At 39.9% G+C, this 21,869-nt stretch overlaps 1 protein-coding gene across 5 annotated transcripts; it reads left to right on the forward strand.

Annotated features, from left to right (window-relative positions):
- The first annotated feature begins 138 nt into the window (after positions 1-138).
- On the forward strand, positions 139-20,658 carry BRD8 (bromodomain containing 8). 5 transcript variants are annotated; one of them, XM_090288268.1, is made up of 22 exons: positions 139-217; positions 1,165-1,261; positions 7,085-7,154; positions 7,789-7,838; positions 8,047-8,169; positions 8,502-8,582; positions 9,243-9,307; positions 10,198-10,334; positions 10,875-11,093; positions 11,495-11,639; positions 12,481-12,690; positions 13,085-13,365; positions 13,717-14,169; positions 14,458-14,551; positions 14,752-14,798; positions 15,575-15,789; positions 16,167-16,259; positions 16,457-16,525; positions 17,143-17,320; positions 18,053-18,157; positions 18,593-18,637; positions 20,275-20,658. In XM_090288268.1, the coding sequence occupies exons 1-22, from the start codon at positions 199-201 to the stop codon at positions 20,332-20,334; spliced, it is 2,856 nt and encodes a 951-aa protein (XP_090144394.1). In that variant the 5' UTR covers positions 139-198; the 3' UTR covers positions 20,335-20,658. The 5 variants fall into 5 exon arrangements, with proteins under 5 accessions (XP_090144394.1, XP_090144395.1, XP_090144396.1 ...); XM_090288269.1 differs by lacking the exon at positions 18,593-18,637; XM_090288270.1 differs by lacking the exon at positions 12,481-12,690.
- Positions 20,659-21,869: the final 1,211 nt, after the last annotated feature.

A 21,869-nucleotide genomic window follows, 5' to 3' on the forward strand; every position in this document is an offset into this window, starting at 1 on the left:
CATCCTTTGTCCTTCTTTAGCACGTTCCGTCCCAGGAGCAGAAAAGGTAACTGGTTTAGGGCGCTTATTCGTCTTGGAGAGAACACTACATTTCCCATGAGGCACCGTGAACAAACGCCCAGACTACTTCCCAGAGTTCCCCGGGTTCCGGCCCTACCGAGCGGTCTTCCCTCGGGGGTTGGAGACTACGGGGCCAAGATGGCGACAGGAACGGGCAGTAAGTATTTCCAGTCCTTTTGCATGGAAAGCCTTTGTAGTTCCTAAACGTGTGACAGCACCAGAGTTCTGCCACACGCTTAGGGCGTTTGAGCAATGATTTGCCTGAGAGGTCAGGGTCTTCAGAGACTTTTAACTCGACGGCGTTGTTGAAGGCCAGTGTTTGCGGATCGAGAAGTGTAGGGTCTTGTGTCCGAGGGAGCCTACGGAGATTTGAGAGTAGCAATTCAGCGAACCTTGTATGTTTGGGAGCTGTGCGGGGTGAGCGATAAAAGTGCTCTACAGACTTGGGCGTGAAGAAGCAGACAAGTGAGCCCTACCGAGTGACCGGCTTCTCAGAGAGCCATTCACATTCTGACCGTTTGTGGTCCCGTATTTTCCCTCACGGAGAAGTGGCATATTTTAACCGTGAGCTTTTTCTGCCACTGCGGAAATTGCGGTTCTTGCGTCTCAGACATTTTCCTCACTTTCATGGACTGAAAAAGTCTTTTTAGGCCCGACAACTCAAAGTGGGTGGGGGTTACTGAAAGCAATAAACAAGTTTATGCTAAGAAGGAGGCGGGCAATAGGGGGCGGTGGCTGCTCGGAATCCTGGGAAATAAGCCCGGGAGTTCCAATTTGGAGAAAGTGTGTATTTTTATAACTGGACTGACTGGTCGGGAGAACTGCTTTATTTTAATCTGACATTCTCTTATTTTTTTATAAAGCAGGATAGGTAGTCATGAAGAAATAAAGTATTTTGCTAGATACTCAGTGCAGTTCTCACGCAATGAATAGATACCACCCACCCAGTGGTGATATTTTACTGTTGAGGTGAAAGTCAAGATTTGGTGATAGTAGCTCACTTTGTTTTTACAAGTGGGGATGTTTTGTATTAGGCTTTTAGTCCTTCCTCTGGTGCTTAGAACCAGTGACTCAGTGGTTGCTCGAAACCTTCACTCCTTTCAGAACACAAGCTGTTGAGTACTGGCCCCACTGAACCATGGTCCATCCGTGAGAAGCTGTGTTTAGCGTCTTCTGTCATGAGGAGTGGAGATCAAAATTGGTAAGGAATCTAGGATCTCTGGTTTCTTGGGTCTTCAAAACTGCTGAATTTTTTGTTTGTTTGTTTTTACATTAGTGATTCTTATAGTTAATCATACTGACCTGTAAGCAGTATTTTTTTAAAGTTTTATTGAGATATGATTTACATACCATAAAATGAACTCAGTGTGTTCACAGAATTTCGTATATTGAGTTGTGCAACTATCAGTCATTCTACAATTTCTTCTCCACTTCACCCCCAAACTCATCCACTTTCTGTTTCTATAGATTCCCTCTTTTTGACATTTCATATAAATGAAATAATAATTTGTGACTTCCTGTGGCTGGATTTTTTCACTTGGCATAATCCTTTAAAGGTTCATATTGTACCATGTGTCGGTATTTTATTCCTTTTTACGACTAAGTAACTGTGTGGGTATGGCACATTTTGTTCATTCATTAATTAGTGGATGAACATTCGTGTTGTTTCCACTTTTTTTGACTTATAATTAATGCTGCTGTGAACATTTGTGTACAAAGCTTAGTGTTGACATTTGTTTTCAGTTCTCTTAAAAGGGTGGAATTGCTTGGTGATGTGGTAACTCAATGTTTAACGTTTTGAGGAACTGCAAAGCTATTTTTAACAGTTGCCCCACCATTTTATATTCTCACCAGCAATAAAGGAGGGCCCAAATTTCTGTTGGTTCAACAATACTTACTGTCTTTTATTATAGCTGTACTAGTGGATATGAAATGCTATCTCATTGTGGTTTATATTTGCATATCCCTCATGCCTAATGTTGTTGAACATTTTTCACATGCTTGTTAACATTTGTTTATCTACTTTGGAGAAATGTGTGTTCAGATCCTTTGGATTACTTATTTTTATTACTATTAAATTCTTTATATATTCTGGACACAGATCTCTTATCAGATAACTTTCAAATATTTCTCCTCTTTTGTGTATTGTCTTTTCACATTTTTGACTGGTATCATTTACAGCATAAAAGTTTTTTATTTTGATATGTCCAGTTTATTTTTTTCCTTCTGTTGCTTGTATTTTTGGTGTCATAGCTAAGAGACCATTTATGTTTATGTTTTCTTCTAAGAGCTTTATAGTTTTAGCTCTACACTTTTAGTTTTTGGATCGATCTTGAGGTAATTTTGTTTATATTCTAAGGCAGGGGTCTCTTTTGCATGTAGTTATCAATTCTTTCCAGTACCTAGTATTTTTTGGAAGACTCTTCTTTTATTAAATTGTCATGCACTGCACTATTTCTTTTTAAGTGCAGATAGGACTGTGGTTTCCAATCTTTTGCTACCAGAACATACACTTTTTCAAAAAAATTTTATGTTATTGATTGTACAGACAAGAGCAAGGGAGGGAGTGAGGGAGAAACATCAGTTTGTTGTTCCACTTATTTATGCATTTATTGGTTGATTCTTGTATGTGCCCTGACCAGAGATCAAATCGGCAACCTAGTGTATCAGGCAGAACAATGCTGTAACCAACTGAGCTACCCAGCCAGGGGCCACTTTTTCATTTTTGACATACCTCTTTTTTTCTCCTCTTCCCTCAAGATCCAAGGACACTTTTAAATTGCCTTAAGCCTTAAAATTACTTACTATACATGTTGGTGTTTATATGGTATGTCTCTATTACTTTAACCCTTCAAGTGAGTTTACAAAAGCACCATTACTTGTCACACTTAGCATTTCTACAACTTGATTTATTTTATTACTTTAAAAAATTTATTTATTTTTAGAGGGGAACGGAGGGAGAGAAACATTGATGTGAGAGAGATACATTGATCAGTTGCTTCTTGCACACCTCCAACTTGGCACCTGGCCTGCAACCCAGGCATGTGCCATGACCAGAATTGAACCTGTAACCTTTTGGTTTGCAGGCCAGCACTCAGTGCACTGAGCCACACCAGCCAGGGCTATTTTAAAAATAACTTTTCGAAGATGTACATGGAGTATTCTACGTAGCAGCTGTTCTTGAATCAAATTAAATGGTAAACCCCAAGACAAAATGAGCCACATTAATTTGACACATCTCATGTTGAACTTAAATATAATTCAGCCCTGACTAGTGTAGCTCAGTGGGTTGGGCATTGTCTTACAAACCGAAACGTGGCCTGTTTGATTGCTGATCAGGGCACATGCCTGGGTTGCAGGTCAAGTCTCCAGTTGGGGACACGTAAGAGGTAGCCAATTGATCACACATTGATGTTTCTCTCCCTCTCTTTCTCTCTCCCTCTCCTCTCTAAATAAGTAAAATCTTTAAATATAAATTAAAGTCATTTTTTTTTTAATCCTCAAGAAAGGATATGTATATTGATTTTGGTGGTGGGGGGGAGAGAAAGAAAGAAAAACATCAGTCGGTTACCTCCTGCATGTCCCCCTACCAGGGATGGAACTTGCAACATTTTTGATGTATGGGAAGATGCTCCAACCAACTGAGCACTGGACCAGGGCTCATTTTTAAACAAATCACTAAGTAAAATGGTTTGGAATACAATCCAATCTTTATATTTTCTCACATTTTTATTAGAAAATTAGTATTAATATACTTTGAAATTTTAAATTGTATTTATTTTTTGAGGAAGTACTAATACATAAAGTTCAAAATACACAATGGTACAGTGTCTTTTTTCTGTCACTGTACCTCATCACCCAGTGTTAGGAGTTTTTTGTGCATTTCTCCAGCATCAGTTTTGTGTATGTGAGAAAATATATGTTTTCTTTTTCCCTGTCCTTTTTGTTATTATTATTTTTTAAGATTTTGTTTATTTTTAAAGAGAAGGAAAGGGAAGGAGAAAGAGAGGGATAGAAACATCAATGTTTGGTTACCTCTCATGTACCCCCAACTGGGGACCTGACCTGCAATCCAGACATGTGCACTGACTGCATATTGAACTGACATCCCTCTGGTTTGCAGGCCAGTGCTCAATCTGCTGAGCCATACTAGTCAGGGCTATTTTTTAAAATTATATTTTATTGTTTATGCTATTACAGTTGTCCTAGTTTGTCCCCCGTCCCTTGAACCTACCCTGCCCCCCAGCAATCCCTGCACCGTTGTCCATGGGTCATGCATGCATATATTATTTGGCTACTCTATTCCTTATGCTGTACTTTACCTCCCCGTGGCCCCCCCCTTTTTTTTAGTGTATTTTATTGATTATGTTGTTACAGTAGTTCCAATTTTTTTCCCCTTTGCTCCCCTCTGCCCAGTACCCACCTTCCCTCCAGCAATCCCAACCTCCTTAGTTCGTGTCCACGGATCATGCATATAAGTTCTTTGGCTTCACCCTTTCCTATATTATTCTTCGCTTCCCCTATTTTTCCCTGTGACTTTAACATTTCATATAATACTGGTTTAGTGATGATGAAGCTGAGAATCAAATCAGCGATTTAGAATATAAGGAAGCAAAAAGCAGCCAATCAGAACAGCAGGAAGAAAAAAGAATCCAAAAAAATGAGGATAGGGTAAGGAGCTTCTGGAACACCTTCAAGCATACCAACATTCACATCATAGGGATGCTGGAAGGAGAAGAGAGAGTGTGCAAGAAATTGGAAACCTATTTGAAGAAATAATGAAAGAAAACTTCCCTAACTTGGTGAAAGAAATAGACATACAAGTCCAGGAAGTGCAGAGTCCCAAACAAGATGGACCCAAAGAGGACCACACCAAGACACATCATAATTAAAATGCTAGTGGTTAATGACAAAGAGAGAACCTTAAAAGCAGCAAGCGAAAAGAAGTTAGTTACCTACAAGGGAGCTCCCAGAAGACTATCAGTTGATTTCTGAAAAGAAACCTTGGAGGCTAGAAGGGATTGGCAAGAAATTATTCAAAGTGATGAAAAGCAAGGACATACAACTAGGGTTACTATACCCCACAAAGCTATCATTTAGAATTGATGGACAGATAAAGAACTTCCCAGACAAGAAAAAAATTAAAGGAGTTTTTTCCATTCTTTTTAAACTCAAATGGTTATATACTATACATAGTAGTGTTTTTTTAACCTCAATTATTTTAGTGTTATATTTTACAGATCATTGTATATCTATGAAGATCTCTTATTCCTTTCTCTTTTTACACATTTAGTTTTAAAAATATTTATTTGTTTAGAGAGAGGAGAAGGGAGGGAGAAAGAGGGAGAGAAACAGTAGTGTGTGGTTGCCTCTGATCTGCGCCCAACCAGGGACCTGGGCTGCAACCCAGGCATGTGCATTTTCATTTATCCTATGATGATTGAGGCTGAATATTTTCATGTGTTAAAAGTCAATTCTATTTCCTTTTCTATAAACTGGTTTTTCTATTTGATTATCAGTTCTTTTTATTTCCGGGGCTACTTATATATTGGGGAGATTAGCTATTCGAGGTGTGAGATGCAGTTTTTGAAACCAGCATACCATTTGGCTTTCTAATGGTGATATTTTTAAATTAAGACTTTTTAAATGTTTATTAATAATTCTCTTTTACAGCTTCTGAATCCATTGTGTCATATGTCGAAACTTCTTCCGTAGTCTGAGATGTAAAATAATTCTTCTATCATTTCTTCTAGTACTTTCATGGTTTAATTTTTTTTAATATTTAAATCTTTGGTAAGCTGTAAATTATAGATCAAACTTTATTTCTTTTTTGGTTGTAGCTATCCATGTAACAATGTTAAAGTAAACTTTTCCTTTAAAAAAAGTTATCGCAACACAAAATTTAAAAACATTTTAAAGTTATGAAATGTTTCAGCCTCATAGAGAAATGTGGAGAATAATATAGGTTGTCTGTGTACTTGGTACCTGGACATAACAAATCTTAATATTTTGTCATTTCTTTTTTAAAAAAAGAAAAATTTAATTTTAGAGAGGGGGAAGGGAGGGATGGAGAGACAGAGGAAGAGAAACATTGATGTGTGAGAGAAGCATGGACCAGTTGCCTTTTGCACGCCCCCAACTGGGGACCCGCCCACAACCCAGGCATGTGCCCTGACTGGGAATTGAACCAGCAGTCTTTCAGTTCGCAGGCTGGCCAGCACTTAATCCACTGAGCCACAGCAGCCAGGGCATGCCACGTTTTCTGCTTAAAGAAATAACAGACACAGGTGAAGCTCCCTTACACTTTTCCTTGATCCCATTTCAGTCCAGATATTTTCATTTTTGCCTGTTTCTTTGTCTTTATATCTACAAGGTTTTAAAAGTTTGTATAATTGCATCATAGCAGGAAATTGTTCTCTTTTTTTTTAGTTAATAATATGTTATAAATATATTCCATATTTTCACATACATTTTGAAGTTATTTTTACGATCTGTTTATATATCATAGAGAGGATGTGCCATAAGTTAAACATCTCTTGCAAGCATTTTAGAAAAAATCTAATTGTTCATCAGTCTGATCTAGTCTACCTGGTGCTTCTTGGTGCTTGCTGCTTTTGTTAAATTATTCCCTTATATTATTAGAAGCTGTATTAGTGAATCAAAAGAACTTTTTGGGGTCTGTAATATATTAAAAATTGCTTTTCAAAAGGCAGATATTTTCTTAAAACCCAAATCAACATAAAAATGTTTTTCCAAATGGACAGAAATGATACTTTATTAACTTTATTAGGTTCTAATACCTTCACTTCACCTAGGAAATATATCTCGTAGGAAAACTGTTTAGCAATGACTCTTTCCTTCTAAATGACTTTCAAGTCATGTCATTTTCCATAATCACATATTGCAGTATACTGCCCAGTGACAGTTTTTTATTCCAAGGTTTGTACTCCAAGCATATTTTTTTTCTCTCCCCTCCACCCCCATCCCCCATTTGGTATGTAATAAGGCTTTTCTCATTTTGTAGGGTATCAGTTAGCAGAGCAATCAAGCCCTTTGCAGAACCTGGCCGTCCTCCAGACTGGTTCTCTCAAAAAGTAAGTTCCCAAACAAGTGCTTTCTTAGAGCATTCTTTGAGGTAGATGTGAAATGGGTTCCCTGCCTTTTGATCACAAGGCTTTTCTACCATGAAGAGGGAAAGTATAATAGTTAAGAATACATTTTTCTTTGTCCGCTGTTCGCTAATCCATCCATGTATGCTCATTTTACAAACTATTATTGTCATTGTAGCATAACAGAGCCCAAGCTTGGGAATTAAATAGATCTGAGTTTAATATGACTCCTCTTAAAAAGTTTGGACAGTGAGCTTCAGTTTTCTCATTTGTAAAACAACTAAACGTTGCTTCAGGATTGTTTTGAAGATTTAGTTGAGATAATAGCTACAAAGCATTTAGCATAGTGCCTTGCATATGGTAACTACTCAGTAGATATTAGCTATACATATTGGCTGTTAGCTTGTCTTTATTCAAAATGCTCAAACTGCAGGCCAGACCACTCCCTTTTTTATGTCTTGGTATTGATTATTTTGAACTGAGTTGATACTAAGTAATCTGCTGTCTTAGAAACCATTAATGCCCCCCCCCCCAACCTTAGTTAAAGTTAACATATTGAAACTTTGAAGGGTTATTCCTTTGCTAGCTTGCTCATCATATTTTCACTTCTTTTCCATAGCATTGTGCTTCTCAATACTCCGAGCTTCTAGAAACTACTGAGACCCCGAAGTGAGTACAAAGCCAGGCATTTAAGCTAAATCTCTTTAGCAGAGAGTGTTTACTGAGGAAGTCTGGCTTATGTCTACTTATATTACTGGGTGATAAAAGTATAGGAGAAGTTAATCTGTGGTTAGGTGGTGGAGAAGGCTGAAAGAGAGCAAGTGGGATGAAAACAGATATTCTCTTATTTAAATGTGTGTGTTTTAATTTTCCACAGACGGAAACGGGGTGAAAAGGGAGAAGTGGTGGAAACTGTTGAAGATGTCATTGTTCGGAAACTGACTGCTGAACGAGTTGAGGAACTTAAGAAGGTGATAAAGGAAACCCAGGAAAAATATAGGTACTTATCAGAGATGTCAAATGGTTGGGAGAGACAAAAGGGACTGACTTTTAATACTGGTCAGAGGTTTTTAAGTATCAGATTAAAAGGCCCAATCTAGCCCTGACTGGTGTGGCTCAGTGGATTGAGTGCTGGCCTGTGAACCAAAAGGTTGCTGGTTCCATTCCCAGTCAAGACAGTTGCCTGGGTTGTAGGGAAGGTCCACATTGGGGGGGGGGGGGAGGCAATTGATTAATGTTTCTCTCCCTCTTTTTTCTCTCTCCTATCCCTTTCTCTATAAATAATAATTAAAAAACAAAACAAAAACAGTCTACCTGCCTCTCTTCCTACAGACGACTGAAAAGAGATGCAGAACTAATTCAAGCTGGGCACATGGACAGCAGACTGGACGAGCTTTGTAATGACATTGCGATGTGGGTTATATTATATTGTTCTTCTACTTATACTCCTTTCTCCCTTTTTGCCCCCTGTTATTGTAGAGTAATCTGGCTTATTTGATTCACCTGTCATTCCTTGAGACTTGAGGGATTGAGAGATTCTGGAAGGGGAAAGCTGCAGAGGTGCCACGGTAGCTAGGGAAGGAGAGTGAGTCCTAGGAATGTAATGTGATAGAACATTTCAATGTGGGAACATAACTTAGTTCCAACTTAAAAGTGGCTCTAGTTTGTGTGGGTGAAGAACTGGTAGTTAAGCAGTACACTCAAAATTCCCTGTTTGGCCCTGTCTCAATGGGTTGGGTGTTGTTCCGCAAACTGAAAGGTTGCTGGTTTGATTCCTGGTCAGAGTACATGCCTGGGTTGCAGACCAGCTACCCAGTTGGTGTGCGAGAGGCAACGGATTCATTTTTATATCGCACATTGGTGTTTCTCTCCCTCTTTCTTCCTCCCTTTTCTGCTCTCTAAAAATAAATAAAATATTTTTTAAAAGTTCCCTGTTTTGCTGATAAAGGTTCCTCTCTAGGCCTTTCCTCCAGAAACTGCTAGCCTGGCAAAAAAAAAAATCCCCTTGTGAGGCACTATGAACTGTAAAGGAGCTAGAGCTAACTAGGATCTAACCTTTCATTGCCTCTTTAGGAAAAAGAAATTGGAGGAAGAGGAGGCTGAAATAAAGAGGAAGGCTACAGATGCAGCTTATCAGGGTAAGCTGAGCCTAATGACTGTTTAACATTGCAGGCTAATAACAGTTGAAAACTATTTTGTAATATAGAATCCACTAATTCCAATTTACTAGCACACTTTTCTCTTTCATCTTATCTTTTACTAGAATAAAAATTATCCCCTTTATGTCCAAGAAGAAACTCTTAGGAAATTAGCCCTGTTCAGATCTCACTAGGCCTTATGCAAAGGGCCTTAAGCCCTTTTAGGATGCAAAGGCTTGATAATAAGACATTGGACATAATTAAAGTTTTAAAAGTCAAAGACTTATGAAAAGATAGAGAATAGCCTTGTCACTGGATTAGGGGAGGAATTTAAACACTTGTTACTCTAGGAATACATACACTGAGCCAGTTAGGTCTTTCCCTCTTGCCCTGGCTGGTGTGGCTCAGTGGATTGAGCGCCGGCCTGCAAACCAAAAGGTCCTTGGTTCAATTCCCAGTTAGGACACATGCCTGGGTTGTGGGCCAGGTCCCCAGTTGGGGGTGCTCGAGAGGCAACTACACATTGATGTTTCTTTCCCTTTCTCCCTCCTTTCCCCTCTCTCTACAAATAAATAAAATCCTAAATAAACAAAAACATCTTAATAAGCTGCTGAGGAGAGGATATTGAGGGGTGTTGAAAGCACTTTCCTACTCCAAGGACCTTTGGGATAATTGAATAGCTTAAATGAATTTGTTTAATGTGAGAATTTCTCTTAGGTAAGTTTTCCTATCTCTCAGAAGTGTTAGAGAAAACTTAATTGATCCAAACTCATAATGCTGCTTTAGGATTGCTATATCCTGTTTGTCTTTTATTATCAAATAGCCAAGTAGTGTCTAATTTCTTTTATTTAATCTTGAAAACTTAGGAGTTGTTCTCTTATATTTTCTAGCTCGTCAAGCAGTAAAAACACCCCCTCGGAGGTTACCTACTGTGATGGTTCGATCTCCTATAGATTCTGCCTCCCCAGGAAGTGATTATCCACTTGGGGACTTGACTGCAACCACTATGGAAGAGGCCACCTCTGGGGTGAGTATGTTGCCATCTGCAGGAATTAATCAGCAAAGGGGCAATAAGCCAGCGGAGAGCTGAGTGATGAGGAAACAACTTTTGGCCTAGAGGCAACTTCCTCTCTCAGTCTGAATGCTAAAGACTTAATTTACCTTGTTCTGTGCGCCAAGATAAGGATGGACCTAAGAACATTGAGACTTTTGACCTTTTGAGAGATAGGTAAAAGATTATGTCAAGGAATTGTTTCTAAGTGTATTAGTCCTATGAAATTGCTGCTGAAATACGCGACAATTACTTTGTAAATTGGTATAATATTGGCAGTGGGTAAGGAGTTTATAAAAGGTAAGTTAGGTGGAATGGTTGGGTTATTGTGAGTTTGAGTAGGTATAAGAAAAAAATGTGGAGAAATAGTTGTGGCTGAGAGCAGGAGCGTAGGGGTTTCTGGGCAGTTCCACTCAGGACTAATAAAATATTAGTTAGATACACTAACCCATCCAGATTAGTAGGGAACCTTTCAGAGTTTGGGAAGTCAGATAAAGGTTCTCTGTTGTCTCTTAGGTAACCCCTGGGACTTTGCCGAGTACCCCTGTCACCTCGATTCCTGGGATTCCTGACACCCTTCCTCCAGGCTCTGCACCCTTAGAAGCCCCCATGACCCCAGTAGCAGATGATTCACCCCAGAAAAAGATGCTTGGACAGAAAGCAACTCCACCCCCCTCCCCTCTGCTGTCAGAGCTCTTGAAGAAGGGCAGCCTCCTGCCTACTAGCCCCAGACTGGTATGGAGACTTCTGTGGGTGTTTGAGAGCTGTGGTGTTTTAGTACTTTGGAAGGGAGTGCCTGGGACCTAAAATATGACATGGAAAAAAAGTTCAAAAGAGAAAGAGATCTCCTAGTTAAACGTTAATTAAGGGAAAAAACAAACAAACCCAGCACAGTAAGTTAATAGTATCCTTGGGTCCTGAGGTATTTAAAACCATAATTATTTTGGTTTTCTTCTCCAGAGAACTCTTGTTAAATATGTTTTGAAAACTATAGAGTTTCCCTTGGGTCTGAAAATGTTCTCTTTGGATATTAATTTTTATAGTTTTGTAAAGTTTGGTCAGCTGCTGGAGCTTTTTGGGAAGTGGTAGTAAAGGAAAGCTTGAGTGTAGCCTTCACCTCTATTCTTCCCTGGTAGGTCAATGAAAGTGAAATGGCTGTGGCTTCTGGCCACCTGAACAGTACAGGTGTCCTACTGGAGGTAGGCGGGGTCCTTCCCATGTTACATGGTGGGGAGATGCAGCAAACACCCAACACTGTTGCAGCCTCCCCTGCTGCCTCAGGTAAGTCATCACTTTTCCATTATCTGCTTTACTTCAGAGTTGTTGAACTTGGTATTGATGGTCCTTGGTTTCCAGCCTTTGTTACTAAGCAATTGTCAATCTTAGATTTGAAGCCCCACCTTGGAAATACTTTACTCCATAGTGCCCAGATTTTAAATTTATTTCATCTTCAAAATATTGGTAGTCCTGGATGACCACAGCATAGATATTAATGAGAGAAATAGTCAAGTTAATAGTGAAGCTGCCTCACGGGGGCTTGCAAATCAGTTACCTGAGCTTATAGAGTAGGGGGTGAGTTCTGTATCCAGGGAACTGGACTTGCGTCTCAGGCCTGTCACAGTCTGGTTTTGTGACTTTGGATAGATTAACTCTTGAGCCTCAGTTTCCTCTTATTAATTGCAATCTATACACTTCACAAAAATGTCTAGTGAGAATTAAATGAAGTAGAAAATGTGAGGCAAAAAAAAAAAAAACCCTTTTCAAAATACCAGACAAACATTAGATATTGGCATTTGAATGTTGTTGAATTTGAGTGATTTATGGCATACTTAATTTCAGCAGAAGTGACATTTATTCATCCCAGTTTTTAATTTTTTTTTTTTCTGAGGAAAAATTACCCATTTTTCATATACGTTGTATGTTTTAGTGCTTTGGGTCATTCCTAACTTGGGAGAAGATCTTAAGTAAGGTTGGAGAAAGTATGGATTAGGTAATGAGCTTATTCAACAGGACTTGTTTTCATCCTTTGAGACTAAATATTTTCTTGGTTGAGTCTTAAAGTGGCTATTGCTTCTTGTTCATATGCTTCCCTCTTACCTCATTTTGTGTACCTCTTTGTTAGGTGCTCCCACTCTTTCCCGGCTTTTAGAAGCTGGTCCTACACAGTTCACCACACCTCTTGCTTCCTTCACTACTGTTGCCAGTGAGCCTCCAGTTAAACTTGTGCCACCCCCTGTAGAGTCTGTGTCCCAGGCTACCATTGTCATGATGCCTGCGCTGCCAGCACCATCCTCTGCTCCGGCTGTCTCCACTCCTGAGAGTGTAGCTCCAGGTGCGTCCCTGGCCCATGCCCTGAGCAGCCGCTAGGTCCAAAATTTCATCTTGAGCTTCAGTTAGAGAAAGGTGATCAAGAGCATCAGCTCTAGTTCAGATGTTTCTGTTCTGTTCTCCATGGACATTTGCCATCTATCCTTAGAAAATAAGGATGTGAGAAGAAGTGGGTGGGCATTTATGTGTTGGAGGGGGAAAAGGCTAAGTGTACACACAGGAGCGGGCTGAAGAATGTGTTCTCACCTACTCTCTGTTAGATAAAACTGGGGAGAAGAAAACTTTCTGACCTTTAGTGTATGGGTACTTGATATCTGTCTGCATCCTCATTGTGATCTCAAGGTGGTCACTTGGTTCTAAATAAGCATCTGAGATGCTTTTCTCTTCCTATTATTTAGTGAGTCAGCCTGATACCTGTGTTCCCATGGAGACTGTGGGGGATCCACATACTGTGACTGTTTCCATGGATAGTAGTGAAATCTCCATGATCATCAATTCTATCAAAGAAGAATGTTTTCGATCAGGGGTAGCAGAGGCTTCTGGAGGATCAAAGGCTCCCAGCATAGATGGGAAGGAAGATTTAGATTTGGCGGAGAAGATGGATATTGCTGTGTCTTACACAGGTGAAGAGCTGGACTTTGAGACTGTTGGGGACATCATTGCCATCATTGAGGACAAGGTAAGTATTCAGCAAAGCCCTACAGAATCTCTCATGGGTCCTACATTAGGCCTCTCTCCTCAGCCTCTCCTTGCTTCTTGTAGTAACAATTTTATAAATAACTTTTCCTGCTTCTGCCCATCTCCATCTCTGTAGTCCCAAAGCCCTTTGGTGCTGACGTACTAGTTATCTCCCCAGCCATTGCTATGTTATTGGTTTGGTAGGACAGGTGCCTGTCCATTGGTTGCTTCTACTACATGGAGGAGATGGAGAGAAAAACTGCAGATTCTGGCCATCTCATTTGGCACTAATTAGAATGGAAGTAATTAGGCTTCTTTCTGTGACTTCAACAGTGTTTGTATTATGGGACAGGTAGATGATCATCCTGAAGTGCTGGATGTGGCAGCAGTGGAAGCGGCACTGTCATTCTGTGAAGAGAATGATGATCCTCAGTCTCTGCCTGGTCCCTGGGAGCACCCTATTCAGCAGGAACGGGACAAACCAGGACCTCTCTCTGCACCAGAGTTGACAGTCAAGCAAGAGAGGCTGGATTTTGAGGAATCAGAAAACAAAAGAATCCATGAACTAGTGGACATGAGGGAACCCAGTGTTGAGATCAAAATGGAACCTGCAGAACCAGAGCAAGGCATTTCTGGGGCTGAAATAGTCACTGGAGTTGTTCCAGCCACATGTATGGAGCCACCGGAACTCAGGAGTCAGGACTTAGATGAGGAACCCAGAAGTATAGCAACTGGAGAGATTGCTGAAGCAGATGTTGCCAGTGGAAAAGGCGATGAGACTCCACTTACGAATGTGAAGACGGAGGTATTTAAGATCAGGGCCTGGGAGGATGGAGGGTAATACCCTAGGGAAAAAGTGAAAGTTTAGGCCTCTCTTTTCTTTTGGATTCCTGAGTTCTGATATATTTGATATGTGTAAAGCGTATAGGTGTGATCAGTTCTATACATATACTATTTATGTTAAGGTATATATTAGATTCAAATTACATGGATAGAACTTATAATTTCCCTATAGTCTTGTCATTGAAGAATAAAATTGTGTAAGCTATATGATTTACCAGTACTTAAGGTATCTATTCTTTTTGATCTTCAGGCATCCCCCGAAAGCATGTTGTCTTCATCACATGGCTCAAATCCCATTGAAGATCCTTTAGAGGCAGAGACTCAGCACAAATTTGAAATGTCAGGTAAATAATAAGGCCAGGAAATCTGATTCTGTCACTGACATGAAATCATTTGCTTTGGCTTCTGAGAGATTGTGGGTTGTGGGAAAGTAGAGGAGGTAGAATAGGTCAGCGTGGAAAGGAGAGCTGCAGGGGATTATTGTCCATAGGAAGGGGAAGGCTGAGGTGGAAAAATCTTCAGGTAGTCTTTCTCTCCTCCGCAGACTCATTGAAAGAAGAATCAGGGACTATTTTTGGAAGCCAGATAAAGGTATTTCAGACTTTTCTTTATTCCTCTTGGTGTGTGACTAGATTTCCCTATAGCACTACCTTTTTAATGGATTTCAGTAAACTCGCATCTTTATCTCTGAGATGAGACTGGTTAAGGAGTTGCATGGGGAACAGTTGCAGGGGACAGTTAGGTATAGTGGGAGTACTATGGCAACCTGTGCTGCCCATCTGAAAGAGTTTGGGAACATCACACAGATCTTTCTTTGCATGTAATGCACAAACTTGCTTTGATGTATCTAGAGTGATTTGAAATGAATAGGGATATCAGAGCCAGGGAGAACATACAAGAAATCAGATTATTAAATGCACTATCCAGAGCAAATCATCCAAAATTTTCTATTTAGATTTACTAAAGCAGTAGTAACAAAAAGAGTCTTAAAGAAAGCGATATGAGCTTGCTCCATCAGATGAGACACAAAATAAAAACTATTTTTGATAACTTTGTACCCAGGGTCAGAGTTCCTCTCAAGAGCAAGGGGAAAGAAGGAACGCCTCTTAGCTTAGTCTTAAGTAAGTAGCTTTTTTTTGTTTCTTCCTTTTAAAAGATCCTGGGTCTTATTCTTTGTCCAGGTTCTAAATTACTTGATCAGTCAGTGTCTGTAAGTAGATGGTAGTATAAGTGATAGAGGGCTCAGTCAGGAAACACTGTGAGGTCATTTTCTAGAACTGATCTAACCCAAGAGGCAGATCATGTTTAATGATACTTTGCTGGATAGCTTGGCTTGCATTTGTTAACTGGAGCACACTGTGTCTAAGGATACCCCAGGTGAGGATGAGGAGGAAGATGGAGTCAGTGAAGCAGCCAGCCTAGAGGAGCCTAAGGAAGAAGATCAAGGAGAAGGCTATTTGTCAGAGATGGATAATGAACCCCCTGTGAGCGAGAGTGATGATGGCTTTAGCATACACAATGCCACGCTACAGTCCCACACACTGGCAGACTCCATCCCCAGCAGCCCTGCTTCTTCACAGTTGTGAGTATATGAGATTTTTTCGTTGAGGTCAAGGCAGTGAAGGTGAGAAGTAGGAGAGGATCTTTTCTTTAATCTTACTTTTTCATCTTCCCTTTCTTGGCCTGGAACAAATACAGGCATACCTCGGAGATACTGCAGTTTTGGTTCCAGACCACCACAATAAACTGAGTATCGCAATAAAGCGAGTCATAATCTTTTTGCTGGTGGAGGGTTTTGCCTTCAGTTTGTAAAAAAATGTAACATCTGTGAAGCTCAGTAAAGCAAAGCGCAATAAAACAAGGTATGCCTGTAATTGACAAGAAATAATTAGGACTTTTTTTATTTTTTAAATTTTTTTACTTATTTCTAGTGGAACTTCTATATTTCTTTTATTTTAGCTCTGTCTGCAGTGAGGATCAGGAAGCTATTCAGGCACAGAAAATCTGGAAGAAAGCCATCATGCTTGTATGGAGAGCTGCAGCAAATCATAGGTAAGTTGGGGGCTTACCGGTCAATAGGAACATTTTCTCCTGCTCCTCCTCATTGTGGGTGACTAGAAAAAAGTTTGAGTAGGCTTATTTGGGACTGGAAGCATTGCCTTCTGCAACCTTCAGCGACTTATGTCAAGTTCTTTCACCTGTGCTTCTGGACGATAAGCCAGTAATTGCACCTTATTCTTGTTTGGCAGGTATGCCAATGTCTTTCTGCAGCCTGTTACAGATGACATAGCACCTGGCTATCACAGCATTGTGCAGAGGTAAGCCATAATTCATTCAGGATGCTGACTTCCCTGGATTGTAAGTTGTCCAGTCTTAGTGGATTTTTGCTTTAGATAGTAAGTTTATTTATTTATTTTTAAATATTTTAGAAAGAGGGGAAGGGAAGGAGAAAGAGAGGGAGAGAAACATCAGTGTGTGAGAGAAACAGTTGGTTGCCTCTTGCACGCCCCCATCTGGGGACCCGGCCCACAACCCAGGCAGGTGCCCTGACCAGGAATAGAACCAGCAACTGTTCCGTTTGTAGGCCAGCACTCAATCCACTGAGTCACACCAGCCAGGGCTGCTTTAGATAATAAGTTTAAAGCAAATGTTTTTTTATGTGAATGAAGGTGACCAGTTGCAAAACTGATTATTTCAGTGGGTGAATCATCAATGATAGTCGTAACAGAATTAACCCCTTTTATTACATTTCTCAATGCTTATTATACAAACTGACTTTGGTTTTTGGGTTCAGTGCATGTTGGCGTTTAAGTCCTGGCAGCTGGGACTGAAGGGATCTGTGAGAGGTCTATATGGTAATAATATATTCAGGGATCCAGTTGAGTCCTCGTCCCCTCTCTGCTGCCATTTACCGCTGTTCTTTTTTTTTTTTCAGGCCAATGGATTTGTCAACTATTAAGAAAAACATTGAAAATGGACTGATCCGCAGCACAGCTGAATTTCAGCGTGACATTATGTTGATGTTCCAGAATGCTGTAATGTATAATAGCTCGGATCATGATGTCTATCACATGGCAGTAGAAATGCAGCGAGATGTCCTGGAGCAGATCCAGGTACTTTGAGGATCCTCAGTGTTTTAGCAGGGATGAAATGAAAATACTTAAGGGAATGATTCATACTGATGTTAGGGAGGAGTGCTGTGGCTTTTACTTGGAATAGCCATCAGGGACACAGGAACATAAAATTTTGTTCTTGCCAGATTCATGTTAATTTTTTCATGTTGGTTTGGTAAACAAATTGTGAGAGAACAGTCTTGTCTTTCTTGGGCAAATTTCCTGAAGTTTTTAAAATAAAATTCTTATAAAATGATGAGTGTGTATTTTTTATGTTAAGTATATACATAGTAGACAATCTACAAATAGTTTCTTCTCCAATCTATTTCATTACAGATAAACTATTTCTATCCTATAGTTCTATTACCAGGCACCCTTTGGGATATTGAACTTGCAGGGATGTTATCTTCTTTGCAGGGTCTGACAAAGTAACTTAAATAGTTTGATGATCTTTGGTTCATATAAGTTTTATTGTTTTTCTCAGTCTCAGAGCATGGAGATTTTGATCCTTTGTTACAGCAAAACAAACAATAAAAAAACAGCCATTTTCAGATTCTTGAGAATGCACAATAAATATTAAAACTATGCTAAACTTGTAATCTGTCAAGAAGTATTTGAATGCTGATTACAGAAGGATACTAAATGAAGTCATATTTACAAAGCGTAAGGTGTCTTTAATTCTTCTCTACTGGATCAGGTCTCTAGGGCCAACTATGTTTCTTCTCCCTACAGCAATTCCTGGCCACACAGTTGATTATGCAAACATCTGAGTCTGGGATCAGTGCTAAAAGTCTTCGAGGGAGAGATTCTACCCGCAAACAGGATGCTTCAGAGAAGGTGAGGAGACCAAAAAAGAGCTTGTGTGCTGTTGTCCAGTGTTAGAAGGCTGAAACACCCAAAGAACCTTATGTTACCGCTTGGCGTTGCTGGGCTTTGATATTCCAGTGGTGTATGTACATAGAAGAAACCTGCTGTTACTGGAAGGCTCAGTCACATGGGTGAAATTTTGAGCTGAGTAAACAAATTACTAATTCTTCAGGGAGAGTGCTTGCAAGGTGGGAGAAATGACTTAGCTTGCAGCAGTTGGGGACCGTCAGTTCCTGTTCCAGAGGAATAATGGCCAGATTGCTTTTAGATCTCTTTCCTCTTGTTCTTGAGTTTTTAAATTTTGTCTTTGTGTGTGTGGTGCTTGTGTCTTTGTCCTGAGGTTTGGGGTGCTTAAGGCTGAGAGTTTCCATGGAACCTGATCAGTGTTTGTTTGTCCTCTAACAGGACAGTGTCCCCATGGGCTCTCCTGCCTTCCTTCTCTCTCTCTTTGTAAGTATTGAATGGCTGCAGGGGGTGGTGTTGCCACAAAGATTCTCTGCTCCTGCTGGGGGGTGGGTTGCAGAGGGAAATCCAATGTGCAGACTGTAGCAATGTCTTGAACTTCTGTTTATTTGGGTCATTAAATAAGAAACTGTCTCTTCTGCATTTCTGTCTTTCTGCATGTGTATGTGTTGGGGCTAGGTAGGGACTTTGAATGAGTTCACTGGGCGAAGTGAGGTATTGGTAAGGATTTAGGATGCACTTGTTCCCTATTTCTTGACTCCACCTTTCGCCAATTCTCTTCTCACAAATAGAAGATATTCGGAGCAGCAGCTACTAGCTGGTTTTTAAAAAGTGTTCCTCTTAATGGATACTCAGCACATAGTTTTTAATCTTCCTTAATAAGTTGCAGGACTGATGCCTGATACAAACATTCAGTAAAATTAAGATAAAGGTCTCAATAACGTTGACCACTGCAGACAGTAGTGGTTGGTGGGTGGAATGAGAGATACACTTAGTAAAGCTAGTCTAAAGACTTCCTCCATGAATTCCTTCCTCCATGAATTGAATGACCCTCTGACTCTTATGTTACTCATTATGGGGCACTGAAACATGATATAATTGGAAAGGGTATCAGGCTAGATAGAAAACCACATGATCTTAATTTGTCTAGATTATTTCTTGGAGACCTCTTTTCCTCATCTGTGTGATGGAGCTAATATAATGGGGTACCTGTCCAGCCTACCTCACAGGGATGTTGTGAGGATAAAATGTGAGATAACAGATATGGAACTGACTTGAAGTGTTGTACAAATGCAAGGTGGTATATTTGTTTTTACTGTTGCCTCAAAGGCAACTTGTGTTCATGAGCTCTAAAAACTTTAGAGTCCTTGCATGTTAGAAGTGTAAAAATGGCCTGGCCCAACAAGTGTTCACTAGTTCATCTTGCCTACAGGCCTCAGCCTGTACCACAGACAGAACACTATAATCTCCGTTCTTTTTTACTGGCCTGCAACAGTGACTCTGGATCCCCAAGCAATTGACTGGCTGTTGCAAGGCTGGTTAATAGGATCTTTTATCTATTGAAGACAGCAAAGTATTGCACAAGAGGAAGGATCTGGGCTGCAGGGAGAGAGCAGCACATGGAAAGAAGCCTTCTGATTATCCTGATCTCATGGAAAACAGCTGTCAGGAGGTGCTAGGGAACTAGTGCCAGGGTCAGTCTGCAGGAAAGGCCTTTCTTATAGGGACCAACAAACAGCTGGACAGGTATGTTAGCCAAGAGTTTCACTATCCACTCCCACTGCCCTTTCTGACTCTCCCACCTTTCTTTCACTCTTCCTGTTCCTTTGCACATAATTTGGGGGCTGGGTGGGATGATTAATAGTCATTCTGTGGGACCCCAGGTGAACTCCAGCAACCTCTGTGGTCAGCAGGAGCAAGATACACTGTACCATATGTTCTCTCACTGCTACCAGGTGATTTACCACACTATGGGAAGACAGATATATGCCCCTCATTTTCTGGATTTTTCTGCTGATTTCTCTCTCCCCCAAGAAACCAAATCCCCAGCAATTTTTGTACCACCTTCTCTTGCCTTTTAATAACTCACTCATGCTCCTTTTCTTTGTCTGCCTGTCATTTAGGATGGGGGCACCAGGGGGCGCCGCTGTGCTATTGAAGCGGATATGAAGATGAAAAAGTGAAGTCTCAGAGTACCTTCATTGAGCTGAACCTGAAAAAGAAAGAAACAAGTTAGAGCTTGGGCTTGTGGGCCCGGTGTCAGAAGTGGGAGTTCCAGAAGAGGAGACGCCTGAGCCATGTGACATGAGCTGGGAAAAATCTCTCTTCAGAGAGTTGAAGTAACAATTGCCTGTTTTAGGGCAAAAATCATGGGCTATGTTAATGTCCTAATGTGTAACTAGCAGATTGTAGCTAATTTGTACTGTGTTGTGAAGTATATAGACTTTTTAAAAAAATCTGTGAAGTGTGTGTGTGTGTATATACAATAAACTCTGAAAGAAAACTTAGTCTTTGGTGTGTTCTCTGTGTGTGTGTGTACAAAACCTGTGATTTCTTCTGCATGAATAACTGATACATCATTTGTTAAGAGAAAGTGGTCTTATAAAATGAACTGTTTTACTGTAGCGCAGAGAAGGTAAATAACCAAGATTGAATTTTTAATGTTTTAAAAGTGTTCCGTTGTGCAATAAGGATTCTCTTCTTCAGCTTTTATTGAATCTTTGGGAAGATTTAAAGATTTTGAAAATTTTGTTCTTGGCATTGTCCTAAGATTAGAGCATGGGTGTAGGTAGCACTGATCTTTATTTCAGTCATTTGTACTTAAGACTATCTTTGCAGATGGTATTTCTGGGATAGTATATTACTATTTCCTTATCTGTTTTTAGGTATAGGGTTTTTATGTGTTTTAGAATTCATAACATTGCTGTCTGAAAGCTGAACTCAGTTTAAGAGTTATCAAATTTATCACCTGGATTTATCTCTACTTATTAAAAAGAAAACTTAGTAAAATAAACTAGTTATGAGCCTTTTATTATAAAGAGATGAAGATTAATAGGGTATTGCCTAGTACTTTGAATCTTGTTGAGAAAGATAGTCTTAAGAAAGATGATTATAAGTCTTAAAGATTGTTAAGATGCTAACAGGAATATAGTCATTATGAGATGATGGGAAGGAATTTAATTGATCTAAGAGTTAGAAAATTAAATAAATAACTGCAGTATATTCACAAAGCAATGTACAAACATGATAATAAGCGGTGAAGCCTGAAAGGCTGAAGAAGTATGTGAACAAGGACGTCAATTAAAGGAACGTAGATTTTGAGTTGATAGCGAGGTGATGAATGAGCTTAGCAATCTAAGTTGAAGGTGTAGGCATCTATGGTGGAAGCAATTAAGAGACATGTAATTAGAAAAAGGATCATAGTAAGGAATAGTGAAGTATAGGTACTAAGCTAAGGGAAGAAAGGGCTTAATTTGTGGAGAACTGAGTGGCAGATTGAGAAATTTATATTTAGGGGATAACTGTTGTAAAGCCTTGAACAGGGGCAGTTTGTTGAGAGAAGGTTGAATTAAAGATAGAGAAACTGACCGGGAGGCTATAGCAATTATTCAGGAACAAAGAATGGGCATTGAGAAAAATGGTGGGAGAAAATTGGGAAGTGGACTTGGCTTACCAAATACAAGAGAGGAGTCAAAACAGAATCAAGAAAATAGTGTTG

The sequence above is a fragment of the Furipterus horrens genome, unplaced genomic scaffold (genome assembly GCF_987537825.1).
Source record: "Furipterus horrens unplaced genomic scaffold, mFurHor1.1.pri manual_scaffold_10, whole genome shotgun sequence".
Classification (NCBI taxonomy): domain Eukaryota; kingdom Metazoa; phylum Chordata; class Mammalia; order Chiroptera; family Furipteridae; genus Furipterus; species Furipterus horrens.